A 22,661-nucleotide genomic window follows, 5' to 3' on the forward strand; every position below is an offset into this window, starting at 1 on the left:
CAAAATAATCAAGAAGATTAACCCAGTGGCTTATAGATTACAACTTCCCAAGTCCATGTCTCGGATACACCCAGTCTTTCACTCCTCCCTCTTCCGGCTAGTCAATTCAAGCACTCCTGTCAGAAAGGCTACCGGGATAGCGAGTCATCCCCAGGCCATACCCGAAGAATATGAGGTATCTGCCATATTAGATTCCAGATATCGTAGAGGCAGATTGGAATACCTTGTGTCATGGAAGAACTATCCCAGTTCGGAGGATTCTTGGGAACCCAGGTCATATGTACATGCTCCTAGACTGTTAAAATGTTTTCACCGAACACATCCGGGGAAACCCGGAGGGGTAGGATCTGGAGGGGGGCATACTGTCACGCACGACAGCCGCGGCCGCTGGCGGCTGTGGAGACGCTGGCGCTGGAGCGGCCATTGTTATGGCCGCTACGCAGCTGCACGTTCTCCAGCCGCGGTCTAGCTGCTGCCGCGGCCGCTGGCGGTGGTGGAGACGCAGTTGCACGTTCTCCCGCCGCGGTCTAGCTCTCCGCCGTCGGATCAGCGGCGCACTTTATTACGAGCGCCAACCCGGAAGCCCGCGCGTTGCAACCTATTCGCGTTAGGCTTCCGGGTTGGTACGCTCTAGTGTCTTTCTCCATGCTTCTGTTCCTCTCTCTTTCTCTCTCCTGAGAACGTTCTGCATTGCCATTTCATCTTCTCCCTTACCTCTCTGGCTCCCCTTCTCTCTGCAGTCCTTCTGTTTTGTCAATCAAATAGGCATCAGCTGTTTTCCTGTTCTTTCTACCTGTCGAGTTCCATCACCCCCATCCTACCTTCGTTCTGGAAGGAAGTTCGTTCCGTGTGGAATCCTTCACATCATTTCTGACCTGGCATCCTGTTATCCGATCCCATCGGAAGGGGTTTTTTGTGCCTTGTGGCTTTTTCCCCTTCATTGGTCTGCCCCGGTTCGGGGGCCTCCCTAGGCCCCGAGTCAGAGGGGCAGGGTGGCTTCCTCTCGAGGCAGACCCCATCTGCATTCCCGAGAAGAGGCCTTGAGAAGAAGGAGATTTGGACTCCAAACAGAAGAAGAGACAGCAGGTGAGCAGGAGGGCTTAAGGGTCACGGTGGATAGTGGTGAGGAGTCGAGTAAACCAGGGAGCCATTGTGACAGTTGGCCCCACATGTTCTTAATTTCATTCAATAAAGCTGCAACGTCCCCCTTGGTGGCCATCGCCTCCGCCCCTGAGGTTGCCATGGTTGCTCTTTGGGAGGTTCCCAGTGCCGATGGAGATGGAGAGTATTTGAATTTCACCAGTTTCAACCTTATGTCAAAGGGCTTTGTGACAGGCCCTCCGGCTGGGATCAGCGCTCACTGATGTGTTGCAGGGGGTCCAGCCATTCCTCCTCATATTTTGGGTGGGGCCTTACTTCCTTGTATATCAAGCGTTTCATGCTCCGAAGGAGGGCGCACACCGCAGACCAGTATGGGGGCCCGGCACTCGTAGGGCAAGTGTATCCAGTTTACAGGGCTGACCTTGACGGTTCATCGAAGTATGCTCTGCAGGGGCTACACATTCTGTGGGCGAGAGTCGGGTGATATCAGGGTGTCGTGAGTTACTGTTCGTAGGTGCGAAATCATGTGCCGAGGTGTCTTCAATTCGAATTCGTGGCTGTCAGGCCTGTCCCAGCTAGGGCCATGGAGATGTATCAGCTTAAAGACAATTTACTCTGTCAGGAACTCCTGCCAAGCTGGATGTGCAAATTAACAAATCTAATTGCACTCATTTGCCCAAGTGCAGGCGAGAGTTGATTAAGAGGACAGTCCCAATGCCTTCACAGGGTCCTCGCCAGCTCTGTAGATGATGAAACTTGGTCCTCACAGCCTGTATGTGTCTCCCTGAGGTGGTTCGGGGTAGATCAAATGAACGCAGAACGTAAGGCCACGAAGGAGAGCACACGCCCCATTAACTGGGGGCCCAACCCCTTGCTCTCCCGTATGTACTATCCGTTTAGGCAGCCGCCGGTGCAGTGCTCCCTGGGAGAAACTCCGTCATTTAAGAGAGATTAGCTGGGCATTATATGTGCAGGGAGAGGCCCATCCGAGAGGGTGTTGGGCCGGGATTTACTGGTCTCCCTCTGTGAAGCTGGGGTCCTAGAATGGTCTTCTTGGAGCCGCAAGAAGGCGGGGTGGGTGTTTGTGTTGTTATCGTTGCTGGATCTGTCGTGGTCTGGATATCAACCCGCATTGCAGGACCTTGTACGCCTCTTCACAGCGATCCTGGATGTGGATCGTGTTATGGTGCCAACTTCTGTCGTACTCCCATACACCTCACAGTAGGAACCTTCGTATAATATCAGTCTTTCTTCAAGATCGTTTCTCTCCCTGTGTTCCTATCTCTCCTGACTTATCTTATCCCAGTTGTAGGCCAACCAAGGGTGCTCAGTGCTTCTCGACGGAGGGTAGTTACGTCCTCATGTGTTTTTCATAGGCTTGTGTCCTGGGTAGAGCACATGCCCCAGTTGAGAATGGGATCCTGGACGAAATGTCTCTTCTGGCCATGGCCTTACGAGCACTCGTACCCACGCTTATGTCCTATCTGCAGGCACACAACACCTTGGTCGGGGCCGAGCCCGCTGAGGGGCATGCGGGAGAGTGGGTCGGTGACCCGGCTCCTATCTTTGCCAACGGGTTATCGTCGCTCAGTGTACAGCACTACTCTAGTGCGAACCGCCGTTCTGCTCTTCTCCCCTTACCGATTATCATGCACACTCCCCCGAGATTCAAGGGTGGTGTTGTGGTCTTGTCCAGAATTCTCTGCTCTGTGTCCAGAAGAAGGGCACATACCCCGGTGCCGGGGGCCCAAGCCTTCCAGTAATCTGTCTCCCTGGGGGGGGGGGCTGTCGTACCTCACAGTGCGGCTGGGTCACTGGGGTTTCTCACACTTTCGGGTCAGGTTTATGGTGAGAACTTATTGGTGCAGTCCAGTTTGTATGGCATAAGACTATTGTTAGTCTCTTAATGTCGGATGCGCTTTCTCCGAATCAGCCTGTCTATCTATTCTCCTCTCAATCATGACCTGCTGCGGACTCGCGTAGTTTGAGAGGTCCCGCTATTCATGTCTCAAGCGATTCCACTGGCTTGTCGCTGGCGGCTTGTCCCTTCAGCCAATGTATGGCAGTGGGGCTTTCAGCACCCCATCCCCGTAGAGGTGGGGATTTATGCAGGGCAACACCTCGATTTCCTGCTTCTTCAGGCCCTTAATGCTTCTTCAGACATTTAATGCCTCCGGGCCCCTGGTAGAGGCACAGCTACCGTATTGGCGTATAACTACGCTTTCTAGGCATGCTCGAACATTCCTGCTCTCTGTGTGCTCCAGTGCACTCCTTGAGGGGCCTCTCCCTGCTTTCCGGAGCTGTCGGAGACACTCCTGTGTCTCTTGGGAGTCAGCTCTTTCTGTCATGACCCACAAAACGCGCCCCTTCTGGACTTCCTGGTCCTTGTCACGGCGGGGTTTGCATTCATTGTTTCTCCCAACATTGCTGTATCACGTGACACGCCTCGCACCAGCCTTCACGGCGCACGTAGTACGTTCCATAAATATGCCACGCCCCCGCGGGCCAGCGCATCTCAATGCTATTGCGAAGTAGCGACCAGACGTGTGCTCCGTAGCTCGCGGTATTATTCCCTTGCTTCTTCCACCCTAACCCAATTCTAGTCCCTTCCTCCTTTTCTTGATTCCAGGACTCGTGTGCTAGTTGCGCACCCTGAATATTCCCTGGATTCCTGGACCCTTGCTACCCGGTACTTGAACGCACGCTGGAGTCGGAAGAGACTCGTGCATCCTTATTCAAGACTCGAGCAGTACGCAAGAAGGCATTGATCAAGAAATCCAGCAAAGATCGTACTCAAGTGAGAAGGGGGGGGCCACCCGACCAAACTCGATATGGACATGGAAGCAGCCGTCCAGGACCTAATGCGTGGCATGCAAGAGCTATCCACCGAGGTGCAGAATCTAAAGGCGGAAAACGCCGCTCTCAAACAACTAGTTCTATCCCGCGATTCTGCCACAAAAGAAAGTGTATTGCTGGGCGGTATAGTGGACAAATATGATGGCTCACCAAAAACCCTTTGAGGATTCCTGGATTCATGTTTGGTTCACTTTACTTTTAAGCCCTACTACTTTCCAACTCCCAGGGCTAAAGTGGGCTTCATAATTTCCCACCTTTCAGGAAATGCCTTAACATGGGCTATGCCCCTCGTTAATTCCGGCGACGTTCTTCTAGATGACTATGATGGCTTCATACAGGCCCTTAAGACCATGTTTGACCGTCCAGAACAGGTCTATAGTGCCCAGGAACGCCTGTTAGACTTTCAGCAAGGATCCCAGGATATGCTCACCTATGTTACCCGATTCAAGTAGTTAGTCAAGGAAGCTGATTGGTCCCCGGAGGCGAGTTTTACCCTTTTCAGGAGAGGACTGAATGAGGAGATTAAGGATGAGTTGGCCAGAGTGGCTCGTCCAAACTCATTCCAGGCACTAATGGACCTTTCCATGCAAATAGATTTTCGTATCCAGGAAAGAAAGGCAGAGAAGAAGAAATCCAAAGTTAATCCTCCGAAGCCGTCCTTTGAGAGTACCACCAAGGCGGACACTAACCCAGGCTCAATCTCTGAACCAGAACCCATGCAGATAGGAGCCTTCCGTGGACCTATATCCCCGCAAGAAAGAATGAGAAGGATTCATACGGGGTTGTGTATGTATTGTGCCTCAGACAAACACCTGGTTAGGGAGTGTCCTCTGGCCCCTCCTCTGCGTTTGGGAAACGCCAGCTGCCGATCCTAGATGGAGCAGAGCTTCGGGAGAGAGATGTTTGCGCCACATCAATTCCATCCTTGAACTCTCCTAGACAAAACAATTTGGTGATTCTACAAGCCTTCCTGTCGCCCTCCAAGAATAAGACCTATCCCATTCTGGCCTTGGTGGACTGCGGAGCTATGGGAATTTTCATTGATCAAGACTGGGTTGTTAGTCATCATATTCTGTACGAGACACGAAGCACCATGCAGCCGGTGGAAGCAATCAACGGAAGACCCCTCTCTTCAGCACCCATAAGCCTGCAGACAAAAGAGATCCAACTTTCCATAAACCATCACCAAGAGCGGGTTACATTCGACATCATTAAGTCAGCCCATTACCCCATGGTATTGGGTATGTCCTGGTTACAGAAGCACAATCCGTATATCAATTGGACAGCAGGATCACTATTCCTAGGCTCTGAGTTTTGTATGTCCCACTGTCTAATCCTGGATACCTCCTCCACACCCCTTAAAGAACCACCAAGAGACCTAAAAACACCACTCATGGTTTCTAATATCATACAAGTCCCAGAGGCCTATCAGGGATATGCTGATGTATTTTCAACTACCATAGTCCAGGCCTTACCCCCTCACAGACCTGAAGACTGTGCCATAGATACAGATCCCTCAGCAGTGATTCCTTTTGGCAGAATGTTCATTCTTTCCGAACCTGAGAAAAAGGCCCTCAGAGAATACCTGGATACCAACCTTGAAAACGGCACCATAAGACCTTCAAAATCTCCAGCGGGTGCTTCATTGTTCTTTGTTCCCAAGAAGGACACTAAGGAACTCAGACCTTGCCTCGACTATCGTGGCTTAAATCAATGCACCCTCAAAGATCGCTACTCACTACCCCTGATCTCGGATATCCTGGAAGCTGTGAGAGGCGCCGTAGTCTTCACGAAGTTGGATCTCCGGGGTGCCTATCATTTGATCCGTGTCTCGGAAGGAGACAAATGGAAAACAGCCTTTAGAACACTCTTTGCTCACTATGAATATCTAGTCATGCGCTTTGGACTAGCTAATGCCCCCGCAGTTTTTCAACGATTTATGGACAGGGTGTTTTCTGATATGTTATTCGTTTTTGTCATTGTCTATCTGGATGACATATTGATCTTTTCCAAGGATCCTCTAAAGCATGAAGAGCATGTAAAGGCAGTACTGCAATGACTCCGTGAACACAAACATTTAGCCAAACCTGAAAAATGCTTGTTTTCCGTTACTTCTGTTCACTACCTGGGATTCATCCTTAGCCCAGAAGGAATTGGTATGGACCCTTCAAAGGTAAAGGCCATACTGGCATGGCCTGCTCCCACCTCCATGAAACAAGTTCGATCCTTCCTGGGGCTTGCCAACTTCTACCGGAAGTTAATTTCTTCCTTTTCTGAGATCGTCCAGCCGATTGTTGCTCTCTTGAAGAAAGACATCCCCTTTTCTGGTCTACACCGCAAGACAAAGCATTCCAGCGATTGAAGACAGAGTTCACGCAAGCCCCCATCCTGGCCAAACCAGACATAAATCGCCCATTCCTAGTGGAAACGGATGCCTCTAACTACGCCATAGGGGCGGTCTTGAAACAGGAACTTGAGGATAAACTGGAACACCCCATTGCTTACCTCTCACGAACCCTGACTCCCAGTGAGACACACTAGTCCATCCTGGAAAAGGAACTGTTAGCCATCCACCAGGCCTTCACTGAATGGCGAAATCTACTTCTGGGTGCTAGATATCCAGTTCAGGTCCACACGGACCATCGGAATCTTCAAATTCTACAATCATTGGAGTGCAGGAACAGTCGTCAGACGCGTTGGGCCTACTTCTTTGCCCAATACCAATTCCAAATCACTCATGTTCCCGGATCACAAAACATGATTGTGATGCCTTATCCCGACGTCCTGACTATGTAACTACTGAAGATATGGCCTATCCTAAGATGTTTCCCCACACGATCTTTGTTGCTTATGCAGTCAACCTCCTGGAAGAAATTCGAGTACAAACCCAATCCTCTGATCTCTGGAAGGATATTTCAAGGAAGAATCCATGGAGCCTAAGACTTAAGGAAGGATACTTATTCAAGGACAATGCACTGGTCATTCCTACACAGAAATTACAACAAAGAATGATAAACCTCTGTCATGATACCTTTCACTCCGCACATCGTGGCATAACCAACACCCTCCATCTTATACAAAGACAGTTTTGGTGGCCTGGAATGAAGACCGACGTACAGCAGTACATCAAAACTTGTGCTGTCTGCAGTCAAAACAAACATGATAAGAGACCGGCGGGTCTTCTAATGCAACCATCGCTGCCAACAAGGCCATGGGAAGTCATTGCTACAGACTTCATTGTGGAATTACCTGTCATGATGCCTGCCCCCGGGAAACCAGACCAGGCCCAGCAGCCCCGGAAGCAGGCATCACGCCATTTGGAGCATGCCCAAAAGCCCCAGTTAGGGGCTGTTTGGGTGCAGTCCTGGCTCATAAGAACAAAGTCAGTCCTGGCGCCATAGGCGCCAGGCTCATTTATGAGAACTTACCTAAAGCAGACCATGCTGCATGAAGACCTACCTGGGTGGGGCAGTGGAAGAATACTTACCTGGGACTTCTACCAAAGCTATTTAAGCCATGCCCGGACAGCCACACGTGCTTCGCGTTATTCTGCTTGCTGCAGCGTAACGCTCACCGTGCCTGCAGCAGCTTCCAGTCTTCTGCCACGCCCGTCTACACTCCGGAGCTCCTGAACCCTGCAAGGAAAACAGAAGGAAAGGTTAGAGCAAGAGTTTATTCATACTCACCTGAATCCTGCATCTTCCCGACTTGGACCTGGAAGAAAGAATCCATTAGTCGCTCTTGCCGCGCCTCCTGCAACGCCGCGCTGAACTCACCTGTTGCCATTTTCAGCATTCCATCATGCTCTTCTCAGTCCGCGGCCGCTCTTCATCACCTATGGACATAAAAACAATAAGGTGAGCAACAGAGAGTTTAAGGCAACAAAGGCAAATATTAAGACTTACTTGAGATCACCGGGGATACTCACCTAATCTCGTTCGGCGCAACCTTTTCCGCATATCCGCCGCACCCCGGCCCCTATGGGGAAACATTCTGCTACAGACTTACCCGGTTGCGGTAAACGCTTCAATCCACGGATCTTCCTCCGAATGGATGCCTGAAAAGGAAAAAGACCACAGATTAGAGCAAGCTTCCCTCTTTATTCCGAACAGCTTTTATAAACACTTACCTGCGCATGTCTGGTTGCCACGTGAACTCTTTCCAGATCCATAAGGGCAACCTAGGGGAATTGGACAGAGTGAATTCCAGACGTTTTGAACTCTTATAACTATTACCTCTACGGAGTCAACTCTGTCTGCAACTCACCAACTTCCCACACCAGTGAGGCAACTGGTCATCTACGCGCCCCTGCACTTGAAGCAGGATGGAGAGTTCATCTTTCCAGATTATCAGGTGAGAATCTAAAGGAGTCCCAAAGTAATTCATGGGGAGGAGGTGGGGTTAAGCTTAAACCTCACTGGTGGTTAATTCCCCTTTCTGCATTACAGAAGAGTATTCATACGAGCCACACAGACCAAGCTGGGTGGCCCGGTCCACTCGGTCATCTCGGTGCTCCGAGTATCACTGGAAGAAGTAAGATCAGGCCGGTCCAGATCAACGCCCCCGTGGACACCAGGTGAGCGTACCATTACCACCTTCCCGAGGGTACACGACCATCATGGTTACCATAGATTTGTTCACTCATATGGCTAATTTTACACCTCTGTGTAAGTTATCATCCTCGTCCGAACTTGCTGGAATCTTCCTGGAACACATATTTCGTTTACATGGACTCCCTTCCAAGATCATATCTGATCGAGGACCTCAGTAAGTCTCTCAATTCTGGAAACATCTCTGTCACATTTTGGGAATCCAACGCGCTCTCTCATCTGGTTATCATCCCCAGACCAACGGGGCCACAGAACGCGCTAATCAGACCCTGGAACAGTATCTTCGATGTTTCGCCACCAAGGTTCAGGATGACTGGTCGCTCCTGATACCCGTGGCTGAGTTTGCCTACAACAATTCTGACCATTCAGCAATTAAGACCAGCCCCTTTTATTGTAGCCAAGGGTTCATTCCATCAGTTCTACCCTCTGTTCTCCCTCATCCTACACCAGTACCTACTGTCGACTCCTGGATTGAAACCTTCATCAACGTACACCAAGAGGCCAAAGAAAATTTAGAGAAGGCCAGAACTCAGACTAAGAGGTATGCAGATTTAAAAAGGAGACCAGGTCCTTCTTATGCAATTGGTGATCAAGTCTGGTTGTCCTCGAAGTTAATACCCCGGCATCTACGGCCAAACAAGTTGGTCCCTCGGTACTATGGTCCATTTCCCATCAAGGAAATTATCAACCCGGTTTCATATCGGATTAGTCTACCAGACTCTTGGAAGAAAATTCACCTAGTATTCCACACATCCTTACTAAAACACTACCACCAATCCTCCCGGAAATCCTACCGACCTCCTCCTCTACTGGTCGACAACCAATTGGAATATGAAGTGTCTCGAATATGTGACTCCAGATATAAACGGGGTCAGCTTCAATACCTGGTTGAATGGAAAGGATATCCTCCTAGTGAAAGAACCTGGGAACCACTTTCTAATCTCAAGACTCCTCGACTACTCAGAAGATTTCACCTTATACACCCGGGCAAACCTGGTGGAACAGCCTTTCGGAGGAGGCATGCTGTCATGACCCACAGAGCGTGCCCCTTCTGGACTTCCTGGTCCTTGTCACAGCGGGGTTTGCATTCTTTGTTTCTCCCAACATGGCCGTATCACGTGACACACCTCGCACCAGCCATCACGGCGCACGTAGTACGTTCCATAAATATGCCACGCCCCTGCGGTCCCGCACATCTCAATGCTATTGCGAAGTAGCGACCAGACGTGTGCTCCGTAGCTCGCGGTATTATTCCCTTGCTTCTTCCACCCTAACCCAATTCTAGTCCCTTCCTCCCTTTCTTGATTCCTGGACTCGTGTGCTAGTTGCGCACTCTGTTATTTCCTGGATTCCTGGACCCTTGCTTCCCGGTACTTGAATGCACGCTGGAGTCGGAAGAGACTTGTGCAGCCTTATTGAAGACTCGAGCAGTACGCAAGAAGGCATCGATCAAGAAATCCAGCAAAGATTGTACTCGGGTGAGAAGGGGGGAACTCCTTGACACTTTCCTTCCGGCTCCAGCCTCCTGCCTCAGAGCTAGGCCGACGGTGTGCAGAGGCTAGGGCCGGGCGGCCACCAAAGCAGAGCGCAGCATCTCTTCCCAGTCGGTTTTTGGGTCATAGGCCTCCTCCCAGACTGTGTCTCAACCTGTGACGGTCCTCTGGCAAGGTGTCACCTCTCACCTCAGTACGGGTGTTGCAGACGAGGGTGGGATCTAGGAGTGTTTTGGCAGGTCCCTGGGGAACTGTCAGTGAGCCTCCGCGGGTCTGAAGGGCTGACCAACCAGATTCAGAGTCGGCTGAGGGGAGTCCCTGGTGTCCGCTGTCCTCTTTGAGACCCCAGCCGACCTCGTTTCAATTCTCTGCTATGCCGTGTTCGGTTCACTCCTCCAGTCCCACGCGGCTCGAGAGTCGCTTTCGTTTTCACTTTACTTTGTTGGTCCGCCTCCTCACTTCTCTTCGGTGAAACTCTTCAATTTCTCACCAATCTTCTCTGTTATTTCACTCATTCCGTGGGGGAGAGTTTCACCCATCAATGTCTACACAATATTTTGTGGGGGGGGGTTGTAAAGTGGGGGCTCAGCCCACTTTTGGGGACTAGTGGGCGAGGAGTTCACGTAGAAGCTGACTGCATCTACGCGCACCCTGGTGGCCAGTCGTCGTATTTGGATTTATATAGCACCAGCCTCACTAGGAAGCAGCAGAGTACTGTACAGGCAATTTGGGGTTAACATGTTGGTGGAAGGGGAGGTTACTGGTTTTAGTGGCTTGGATATTCCAAACTACATGAGTGGCATATACGTAGGAATGGTAGACCCTACGTGTCCCCTAGGTATTCGTTGAGGAACAGGGTCTTAGGTTCCTTCCTTAACTGTAGGAGCTTTGGAGTGGTCCCGATTGTGGCTGGCATGGTGTTCCAGTAGACTGGGACATAGCAGGAGAATGCCTGGTTCCTGATTATTCCTCTTTGTGTAGCAGTTTAGTCTCAATCCTCGCCATGGTCTGGCTTCAAGAGGAGCTGGCGTTCTGGCAGTAACTAAGTTGCAGTTTTTATGAATATCCTTGCCAGGATGGATATCCAGTGCAATTCTCATAGGATGGGGCAATGTGTTCACATTTCTTGGTTTTCTTTTTGAAACGTGTAGCTGCATTTTGAGCTGCCCCAAGGGGAGGTCAGGTGTGTGGCCAGGACACCAGTGAGAAGGGTGTTGTGAGATTCCCAAGGCCATGGACTGTGGGTCTGAAATCTTCGGGTGGGAGGAACGTTTTATCTTCCAGTGGAGTGCTAACTGATACCAGGCAGATTGGGTTTTTTGTTGATATGTTGCCAGAAGTAGAGTTTGCTGTCGGTAATGAACCCCTGATGTGTAAAATCCATCAAGGTGCATGTCGTTAAGCTAACCGTGATTGGCTTTCTGTTTAGATGGTTCTCTTAGTAGAACAAATTCCGTTTTGGTGCTTTGGAGTTTCAGGTAGGTGCTTGCCATACATGCTAAGATGGAGGTGGGGTATTTCCTGAGGTGTGAAATGCCTTCGCTTGAGACAAGAAATGATATAATGCCACAATAGCCGGATTGATGGATGTCATATGAGCTTCATCCTAAGTAGTCGTTATTTGCAACTCTGTCAAAATACAAGTTGGCAATACAATAAAATCGAATTCTCATGTTTACAACAAGGCAACTGCTTTCAGTAACTTCTATGTTTTATAAATAACCCTGACCTTGTCCTTTGAAAATGCACTTTAATTTATCTCGAAAATGGAAATGATCAAATTAATGATGCCTTTTGCCATTTTTTGCAATGCTCTTGTAATATCCGTCCATTGGGTACTTATTGAAAGATAAAAACCTGATCATTTGAATTTCCAGCCAAATTTTTGCAAACAATTAAAAAGCAGCTTTTTGCCCAAAATATTCGCGAATGAATGCTCCAAAGTGAATGTAGTAAGTATGAAATTATTGAATTGGACTTGGGAGTTGGTGAAACACAGATGCACACTTACTTGAACACATTTGACAAAACCAATTTTCATGTTAGTTAAAATGAAGGCAAATAAATGGTCTTTAAACTGGATCATCAAGGAATAATTTAATTCAATAAATAATTCAAGATATCAGCACCATTCACATTGGGAATAAATCTGGGCAAATGGCATTTCTGATTCTGGGTTTTATGTAACGTCCTAAAATGTGGCACTCATTCGAAGTCTACTACTTGAGGTTGAGTTTCATTGCAAGTAAATCAGGGGCAGTCATATTTTCATGCAAACTTAATTGATATGCATTCACAATATTCCTGTGGGATAATACGTTAACATCAGTGTTTAAACAACTCTTGGAAACATTTATTATTTTGAATATTATATGTTCTTGGAGGCAGTCACAAGAAAAGCACAGCATGTTGGATTAAACTTTAACTTGAGCACTCTTGACCTTCGTACAATCATCCAGCTAGCTTTTGAGAACCGATTTTGAAGTCAGTAATACCTATTGTAACCTTTGGAATTTTTGTCATAATTAAATATTTAATCATATCTTTTTCATACGGAATAAGAAACCTGAATAAGGTGCAAATTACATATAGGGGAACAGGACAATTGTATTTCACAAAAGGCCTCATTAAAACACTAAGTGCCAAAGATGGTTCAGGGGTTTATATTAAGAATTTGAATAGGGCCCAACTAAAGACTGCCACTATCTCTCTCATCTTCACAGGGTCTCTGTCCACCCGAGCCAAGTCTTCCCTAAATTCCAAGGTGATCCCTAGAGAATGGTAACCCCCTACTGTCTACAGTATGGTTGCCTGATGAGGGCCTAAAGGCAAACACAATATCCTTCTTACTCCCTCTTTGATCTTCTAGGTGAATCCTAACCTGGGGTCCCACAGGAAGAAGAATATCATAAATGTGTCCCTTCCAAATGCTCATGTCTCACTCATTCTTTTCCTCTCATGCACTCACACACCTCAACCGGATGTTCTAGTCTATCTGTCCCTGACGTCTACTCTTCTTTCTCTTCCTCCAACTCTCTCAGTTTTTCTCTCTGTCCCTTTGATGCCATGCCTATTTTCCTTTTTCACTGCTCTCCACTTTATACTCTATTACTCTTCTCCCACTGCTTATACTCTCCATTCCCTTCTCCACTACTCTCCACTCCCTTCTCCAATACTCTGCACTCCTTACTCATCACTACTCCCTACTTTCCATTCCCAATACTCTCCACTCTCACTACCCTCTACACTCCACTCCCACTACTATCTACACCACACTCCACCCCTCCTTCTACTACAGTCACCCTCCTTTCACTCTGTTAGTCACTTCTCTCACTCTGACTCACTTATTTCCCTTCACTCCCACTTAAGTCTTACTCACCTTACTCACCATAAACGCAGTCTCACACCCAAGTACAACTTTCTGTCACCAACCAATACCTCACCTTTCACATGCTCTCTGTAATTTTCTTCTACGTTCCGCTCCAAAGTCATTCCTCCACCTGGTCTCTCGGGCATGCCTTGTCCTATCTTTACCTGACCTTAAACAACACATACTCTCCTGGTCTTTCTGTGCCTTGTTTCTCCCTCCTCCCCCTTCAATTGACCCTCGTGCTCAGCTGGTTTACCTGGGGAGAGCTAGTCTTCTTCACCTAACCCAGTACCTGATTTTTGAAATCCAGCCCCAGACTCCCAAGTTCAGAAACTAAGTCTTTGCAAGATAATTCTATCCTTCATTGTCGTCTTATCTTGACTATCTTTCCTCTCAACTCTTTCTCCCATCGTTGAAACCTATACAACCTTGGATATCCCCCTCTCTTCATGCCCTTCAAACTTCCCTTTGCTGCACTCAACAGCAGTTGAAAATAACTCGACTCATCCTGCTACTGATCCTGATCTGCTCTACTCTCTCCATTCCTCTTTTGACTCTTCTTTACTATCAGCCAAGAAACACTATTATTTCAATCTTAGTCTCTCTCTCAACATCCTCGTAAACTGTTTCATATTCTTTCTCCCCCTCTCTCCCGATCCCTCTCTACTCTCTACTCCTCTGACTTTGCCAACTATTTTACTTTTACAGTCTCCTCTTTGTGCTTTTCCTTTCCATTCTCCCCCAGCACACTGAGCCCCCACTCCACCCTCTCATCCTCTTCTCTAGTCTTTCTTGCTTCTATGATGCTGCTTCTTTCTTAACAATTGCCCACCATATGGCCTCTCCCATTGACCTCGCAAGTATATCCTTTGCTGATTTTCTCACCTCACAGCTATTTTCAATCTCTTTCCACATCTTCTTTCCATTCCTCCTACACACATGCATGTGTTCTTCCTATTGAAAACAAACTCTCTTGGCCCTTCTCGTTCCACTAATTGCAATTCCATCTTTTTTCTCCCCTTTCCTCTTTAGCAGTTGAGCACATTTTTATGCCACGTATCTTCTTAACTTGAGAAACATTCTCTTCGCCCTCCTCTCAATATGGTTTCCATCCTTCCATCCTTCTCTATGTAAATAAATCTTCATGTATCAGACTCTCTACTTGTCATGCTAAATTAACTTAGATTATTGTACTCGTTGACTTATCTCCTACCTTTGACACTGTTGATCACCCTACACTTCTCTCTACCCTCACTTGTCTTGGCTTTTCTTGCTCTGTGCTCCAGTGGTTTTGCTCCTATCTCTCTGATCTAACTTAGCCTGGAACCATCTCTTCTTCGCTATCTCTTCAATTCTGTATCTGCCAAGGTTTTTTTCTATGCCCCCTTCTCTTTTCTCTCTACGTTATTCCTCTTTCTGTTCTTATTGCCTCATATAATCTTTCCATTCATGTCTACGTGGACAACTTTCAGATCTTGTTCTCTTTCTTTTGTTTCACACAATGCTCTCATATTGTCGTCCTGCTATCCAATCCTGGATAAACTTCCACTACCTCCATCTCAACCCGACCAAAACTGAAGTATTGTTTTTTTCCTGCAGCTTCCATTTCCTCTCACTTCCACCCTGCTCTTTTTTCTTTGTGCCTCCCTCTCCTTTTGTGATTCTGCTTAGAACCTCAGCCTCATTTGACTCCCCTCTCTCTTTGCTCTCATATTTCTAATTTGGCTCAGGTCTGTAGCTTTCATCTTTCGAATATTCATTGAGCCCACCCTCTTTCTTTCCTTTCACACAACTAAACTCCTCATATTCTCATATATTATCCCGTCCTGGACTACTGATCCACTCTTTTAGTCTGACTCACTATATGTGCTTTCTGTCTTTAACTATGCTATTGGTCTTCTCTTTTCTCTACTCCCTCTATCCTTTATCACTCCTTCTCTTCTCGCTATTTCACTTCTGCCTTTTTAATCTCGTCTTATATTTCATTTTCTAAGCATAGTTTATAAATGTATACATGTTCTCAAAAGGTCTATTTTTCTTCAATAATCGACCTTTACTCTCCACCGTCCTCTCTGCTCTTAATCTCAACACCTCCTTTCCTTCCCTAAGACTCCCTGAGTCCAATCTCATTTCTGCTCTTTTTCTCTCCTTGCTCACAAAAATCACAACTCACTTCCTTGTTCTATTTGATAGTCTACCTCTCCTCCCATTTCTGTTCCCACCTCAAAGTTCATCTTCTCTCTCCTCATTCTGTTTTTTAAACTCTTTTTTTATGCCCCCTCATCCTCTTTCATCATTGATACATATTTACTGCAATGTTTTGAAATAATATTATTCTGTGCTTTGGCAAAATTGCTGTAGAAATCTCAATAAACCAAAAAATAAAAAGTTCCTCATTTTTGGGTTTGCAGCAATGGCTCCACCCCTTCATCCGCATCGCTACACACATCCCATTCCTGATTTCTGCCTGGCTGCTGTATCCTCAGATGCTTAAATCACAAAATGCCACATATCCCGTTATTGACTGTGAACCAACTTCCCTATCCCTTTCCCCCACCATCGTCCTCCACCCCATTTGCCCCTGCATGCCTTATCAGCCAAAACCACTTCATGAATGCATGACATTTACACTACACATTTCTTTTTAGTGTCGGTGACCCATTCTCATGATAGTTTTACGGTATTGCTTCAACATTAATGTCAGGTATATAGCAATTTAGTAGATCATTGTTTTTAACTTTCCATATTTTATGTGGACCTTTCCTGAGTGATGCCACCTCTGGGCTATATGCACCTTCAATACCAGCTGCTTCGATCTTGGAAGAGGTTCCCGCTGCCCTGTTGCCTGTTTGGGTGGCTGTGAGTACTTTGTTTTTTTGTATTGGAACATGTTTACACAAGATACTACTACTGGGGTAAAGGTATTACTTTGCAAAAAATATTTACAAATCTAATTTGAAGGCATCATGGGAAAGAACATCATGTGGTAATTGTCTCCAACCAATAATGTTCATCTCATATTGTGGATTCACTCATATTGTTTCTTACTGGTGGGTTGGGTCTAAACATATTGCCAATTTTAATTTATTTACACCCGCAGTACTAATCAGCCTAAGAATTTGCTCAATTATGTATTTTTAGGTAATCAGCGAGAGGGATATTCTTGGAACCCAGCTGGTTCGTCGAAATGATGAATTGGCACTGTTGTATGAAAAAATCAAGATCCAACAGTCAATTTTAAATAAAGGCGAGACGCAGTACAGACAACGAGTGGAGGACATTCGACTCCTCAAACTGGAGATTAAGAAACTTCGACGAGAAAAAGGAATTCTCTCAAAGAGTGTGGCAAATGTGGAAGAACTCAGGTAGGTAAACAGGATATGTAGTCTAAAAATAAGGGTGTAGACTGACCCTTTCACTTCAGACACAGAACCAGGTTTAAAATTCTACTTACACATAGCAAAAGCTCTGTTCAAAAGGCCATTTCTCTGAAGAATGTCAGTCATCAAATAATGTTAAACGAGCTAATTCCACATTTTGTAACCCGCATTACATTATTACATATCTATCACCTAGGTCGGCACTTGTGATTGCAAGAAGCCTAATGATGGTTGTATGGGCTGTTGTTTGCAAGCGACTTGTTGTAAAAGTTGGTTCCAAAAGTCTGGGTTAATAAAACCGCCCCACAATTTTTCAAACAGATATTGACCTATGCAGTTCAGCCTGGTCTATACAGCAATAGACAATGCCTGAAGTGCAGGCCCAACATGCTAGTGTGGTCCAGTTTTTTTGTTGACATTTAGACAGTTATTCGCGCTAATTAGACCAGTTTGATGAGTTACTTCACTGTGAAGCTAGCAGTTTTGACCAGTATTACTAATCCAACATTATTTAAAATGCAAAGTTTGCAACACATTTGACTAAATCACTCCCCTGTGGGTGCTACGAAACTGTCTGTTACAAAAGGAATGACTTTCCATTGCTTGCACTGTTTTATTGGTGCCCAAACCAATGTTATGCCACAGTCTGACATTTCCACTTTCATAAAACTATTCCAACTAAAATGAAAATTCACTGGGGTCTCAACTCCATTTCATATTCACAATGGCCTATGTAGATAATATTTCCAGAATAATGACTCCATAATGCACAATAGAGACTAGGCAAGATATGATTTATCCTTTTGTTTCCCAGCAGTACTTTAATATCATTCTATGGTAGCTACTGTGGTGAGTTCCCCAAACTCACTATTTTCACGTGCAGGGGTTGTGGCCTTTTGAGGATAGGGTTATTGTGGCCACTACCTAATGTGGCTCTCCCAGGGCAGCTGAGGTGGGATGCCATGAGCATGCTAACCCTGGGCAATGCAGTGATCTCTAAAGACTCCCAGAGGAAAGATGAAGATTTAGAGGACTATGTGTTCCAGGATTCCCCAGGGAGGCAGAACATTCAGGAGTAACACATAATCTGTATCAGGTAGCAGGCAAATGTACGGCTCCTCCCAGGCACCTCTGGCAGAGTCTGCAGCATTCACCATAGACTCAAATGCATGTTAACTGAGAGGACTCCAGGATGGGGAGGCATATGCACGTAGCACATTGACAATTGATGAAGCAAGGAACAGGTGGAAGCATGTGACTGAACAATCCACAACTTGGTAATATCCAAGATGGTGCTCCTCTGAAACACTCATAGACCGTCATTAGAGGTAATCAAGACCCTCACCCAATTAACCAGTCAGTGCCAGAGAGAAATGAAGAGGTAATGGAAGGAAGATACAGATAGAGTGAATCACCAATCAGCCTCCAGCATTAAAACCCCCAATGGAAATACCCTATTGGACATTAGGGAGGAGACACAGGGTGGAGGATGAAAGGGATGGGGAAGACCAAGTCAGGTGCGGATCCCAAGGGCTAGAGACATGATTGTCCTTGCTCAAGCCCGTCCAGGCTCTGGGGGACACTCCTATCCAGCAGTAAGAGCAACACTGAGAAGGGGGGAATAGATGCAACTCTGAAACTGACCAAGAGGTGCAGGTCTGGGAATTGGCGATGCCACTGAATAAACACCTGCAACCCTGAAATACAGAGGCTTGCCCGTGGTAGGAAAGCAATACAAAGAACATTTTCTGCCTCCCTACCCAGGACTCAGCGATGGGAAGGAGCAGTAACAGTCTTAAGTTGATTACAAGATTCAGTGAATTGTCTTGAATGAATAAAACTTGGCACTGATGGTGTTCTTTCTTTGCACCTTTACAAGGGATGATTCAGCATCTCACGGTTACTGCCTTCAAGAATCCCTTGACACCAGGCCAGACAGCCCTTCCAGACTCAGCTACGATTTTGGCTAATTCCTTGCTGCGACACAGCTCTCGGATCCTCTTCTTCATGGTTTCGATCTTATTAAATATGTGACCCAAATATCCGCTTCTATATAATGGCGGCTCCGCCTGCAGTCTATTCACTACTTATAGCCAGCTTCTAAGATTACTTGATCTACTTGCGTTGCTGCATCTGCACACTTATTGAACGGCTTGCATTTCCTGCAGTGTTTCACACATGTGCAATCTTCTTTTCGCCTATGAAAGTTTACTTGATTCTTTACTTTGTCATCAGTTTCTATATGATCCATATGTTTTCTTCTTTTAGCCATTTCTTCAGGGCATCATGCTCATCTCTTGTAACATCACCAGCTTCTCTTTCTCTCATTCTCATATTCCTTCGCGGAGCTCCTCCATTAGATGGTCTTCTCTTCTGGGATGCATTAGGTATGCTTTTCTCAGAGGATACCTTTTCTCGAATATTCGCAGCAGAATGGTCACAACAGCTGGTGTCAAACATGGCACAATTTCAGGCTCCCAACATATAGGTAGACAGGGGTGGGACTTCCTGCAGAGGCATGTGTCTGCTCCTCTACAGTTGTGTCCAAATATATCTAATGATCACACTAATACATGCAATCAAAGTGCATAAGATAAATATGTCTGATAAATATGTTTGTTTTTATTTTAACCAAAATGGGCAAAAGTTCAAACTCAGATTTCCCATGAATCAATCCATGTGACCAGGGTTTGATTCCCTTCCCCTCAATCAATTCAGGAAGACTTTTGCAAGAGTTCTGTTTCAACAATGTTCTATTCAGTTAAATGAAAATGATTTCTTTCATCCAACACTTCTTTCAAATGAGTCTACCACAAAACACTTGTTCAAAACCAAAGCACCTAGTTCTTTCCACGTATCAAAATGATTACTTAGGAAAACATAACAACCCTTCTTTCCATAGGATATATTTGTCAGGAAAGCACAACAAATGTCTCTTATACACAATAGTTTGTCAAAAGGATAAAGTAATAATAAGGTAAATATCTTCTTTCCTAAGTACTCTTTATAACAACAAAGTTTTCTCCTTAAAGGCAACTCTTCCTTGCCTGGTTCACTCGCCTGCCAGGAAAGCTTTCAACTTCACACACAACCCTATTATAATAGCAAATTTCTTGAAAACAGCTGCTCCTTTCCTGGTCTACTCACCTGCAAGGAATGGGTTTCAACTTGCCACACAGCCTTCTTTATGACCTCTAAGGAACCTGAGGGCATCCACACTTCTTTTCCCTCTGTAGCCTCCTCTCGGGCGGCCAGGGAAAGGCCATCACTTTTGGATCCTGACCCTATGGGTGGATATGCATAGGAGGATCACCTGGGTGGAGAAGACTTGTGAAGTAAGGAGAGGACGTCCTTAGGTGAGACATGGTATCCGCCATTTCCTTTTAAAAATGAATCCTCTATCCCTCAAGCCTTTGTAGACTACTGTCGGCCCTTTCCCTCCCTCCAAACTTTCCCCAAGAGACACCAGCAGTATACTGGGACGAGGAAGAGGCCAACTAGGAAGATGCATCCTCGTTTGTCTGAGAGGAACACACATCACCCTCATTTTATTAATACAGGCACATATCCGCCTCATCTGGGTACTGGGACAAGGAGGACAGCACGAGTAAGGCAGTACTAACGTTCTGATGGTGAGCTGTCTAGTCTTTTCCTGAAATCATCATGATGGTGGAAACTTAACAACAGACATCCTTTTGGAAATGGAGTCAGCTGTGGCAGGTGTGGAGGCCGAGGCAGCAGCTGGGAACGCAACTCCAGGTCAGCGGTGTGCAAACGCAGCGCACGAGACCCGGTTACGGATGCAGAGTTTATGCAGCAGGAAACGAAGCCAAGGAACGCTGGAGGCTGATTGCAGCACATGAGAGGGAGGCCGGCGTGACCGAGCGAAGGTGTCACAAGAATCCTGACTGGCTGGTGGAGCATCGACACGAAGAGTCGCTGGAAGAGGAAGCAAGGGTTCGTACGGAAAGATGAGAACCTATGGTGGCAAAGACCTCGCCACACCATAAACTCCGACCGGTGAGTGTGGAGAAACACTGGGCTGGCAGGCACATATGCCCTGAACATTGTTCTGAATACCGAACAAATTGAAAGTTATTAAAAGTACATTTGAATGCTGAATGAACTGAAAGTCTTTATAAATACTTTGGAATGCCGAACAGCGTAAAAGCAAGTTTTGAGCACTCGTGAGTGGAGTGAAAGAAAGGTGGTGAAACTAGATTACACCACAAACTGTATTTTCTGAAACACAGGCATTGGCAAAATCAAGAGAATAACAAGAAGGCTATGATTTGAGAAACCAAGTATGGGCCAAAGTAAAGGGAGCTCAAGGAACTGCATATTATGAGGAAACCTGCATTGGCAAGAGCCCAAAAGAATACAAGAAAGTGTAAAAAGTGCATGGTGGCCAAGTAAGCCACGGTACAGTGTCAGATGAGTGTGACACTGGTGTATGAAATCAAGCACCACTGTTAAACGGAAGTAGTGGCACATTGTTGATGGAAAGCAGCCAAGAAAGAGGTATTGGTTGTGTAACCTGTAATGGTTGGACCGTGTGGTCTGGCAACTGTGCCTAGACCGAGTGCACCCCTGTATGGTAAAGCCGCTGAAAGTATCCATAACAAAGCTTGTGTTTTACAAACATCTCTAATGTGATTTGGAAGTTAAAACATTGAACTACCTAGGTGAACTAGTGAAAAGAACCAATATGAAAAGATCTGGGAAGAGTCCAAATGAACTGTGTTTTTATTTTTAAAGCAGGAAGCTCTGAACTCTTGGGGAAGGGAACCCCAGTGTCTTGTGAACTGTTTGAACTTACTTGGGGAAGGGGAAGCTGATTACAATCCAAAAGCTGGAAGAAGCTTTGAACTTTACTTTGAACACTATTCATTTTGATGTTGACATCCCTACACACTGTATACAGTTAGTTGTGAGGGCAGGTATAGGTTTTGGACACAGACAGAAATTTGATTTGGACTTCCTGACACAGACTATCCTTAGTTTTCTTTAGGTAGGAAATTCCCACCTTAGCATAGGGCATGATAGGCCTTACTCCGTCCTGCATTTTGATTTAAATGAAACTTTGAAGATAAAATTTGACTCTGTTGTCTGTGTCTGCTTCATGAATCCTTCACAGACCACAAAGTTTTTTTATTTGAATGCAACTGTAACTGTTCCTTTCCTGGTCTATTTGCCTGCCAGGAATGGACTTCAACGTAATGCAACTTGTTTCCCTTGTGGTTTACTTGCCTGCCAGGAATGGTTTTAACGTCACACCACCCTCAATTGTTTCTCTGCTTGTGGCAATGTGGGTTTCTGTCTTCCCCAAACTAGTATCCCCTGTGAGGAGAATTGCACCCTTTCTGCCTTTCTTTCTCTTCCTTAGTCTTTTCGCTGGTGGCAGTGCAGGTTCCAGCTTTCCTCAAAGTGATGCGGGTTCCATGTGAGGAGAATTGCACCCGGTTTTCCCTTCTGTCTCTGCTTTGTCTCCTCTTGGCTGGTGGCAATGCCGGTTCCAGTTTTCCCTAAACTGATGTCCGATGTGATGACAATGTTACCCTGTTTGCCCTGGTTTTCTACTTAGTCGGTTTTCACAATTGTCTTTAAATTGTAATTGTCCCTTATGGGGCACCCTGGGGTCTCCTTTCTCTCTAGGTAAATGCACCAGCTTCCTTCAGCGTCTCTGGGTGTTTTCATGGGTCTGCGTTGCAGTCTCAATGCAAGCGGGGCCTTGGGCGACTGTAAAGGCCCTCTGCAGTTCGGCGGCGCTGCTGACAGCTCTTCGAAGGTTGCTGCTGCTCACACAGCTCTTCCCGGGAGCTTGCCGGGCTCCACCGGGTCTTCAGGTACA

General features: G+C 46.4%; 1 protein-coding gene across 1 annotated transcript in view; it reads left to right on the forward strand.

The window, feature by feature from the left end:
• The window catches only part of CFAP58 (cilia and flagella associated protein 58), a 938,919-nt gene that overhangs the window by 588,314 nt on the left and 327,944 nt on the right, over positions 1-22,661 (forward strand). The window contains exon 13 of the mRNA XM_069611751.1: positions 16,572-16,795. Within this exon, the coding sequence (XP_069467852.1) occupies positions 16,572-16,795 (224 nt within the window). The remainder of the gene's footprint in view (positions 1-16,571; positions 16,796-22,661) is intronic.

The sequence above is a fragment of the Ambystoma mexicanum genome, chromosome 8, assembly GCF_040938575.1.
Source record: "Ambystoma mexicanum isolate Mex_15411 chromosome 8, UKY_AmexF1_1, whole genome shotgun sequence".
Lineage (NCBI taxonomy): Eukaryota > Metazoa > Chordata > Amphibia > Caudata > Ambystomatidae > Ambystoma > Ambystoma mexicanum.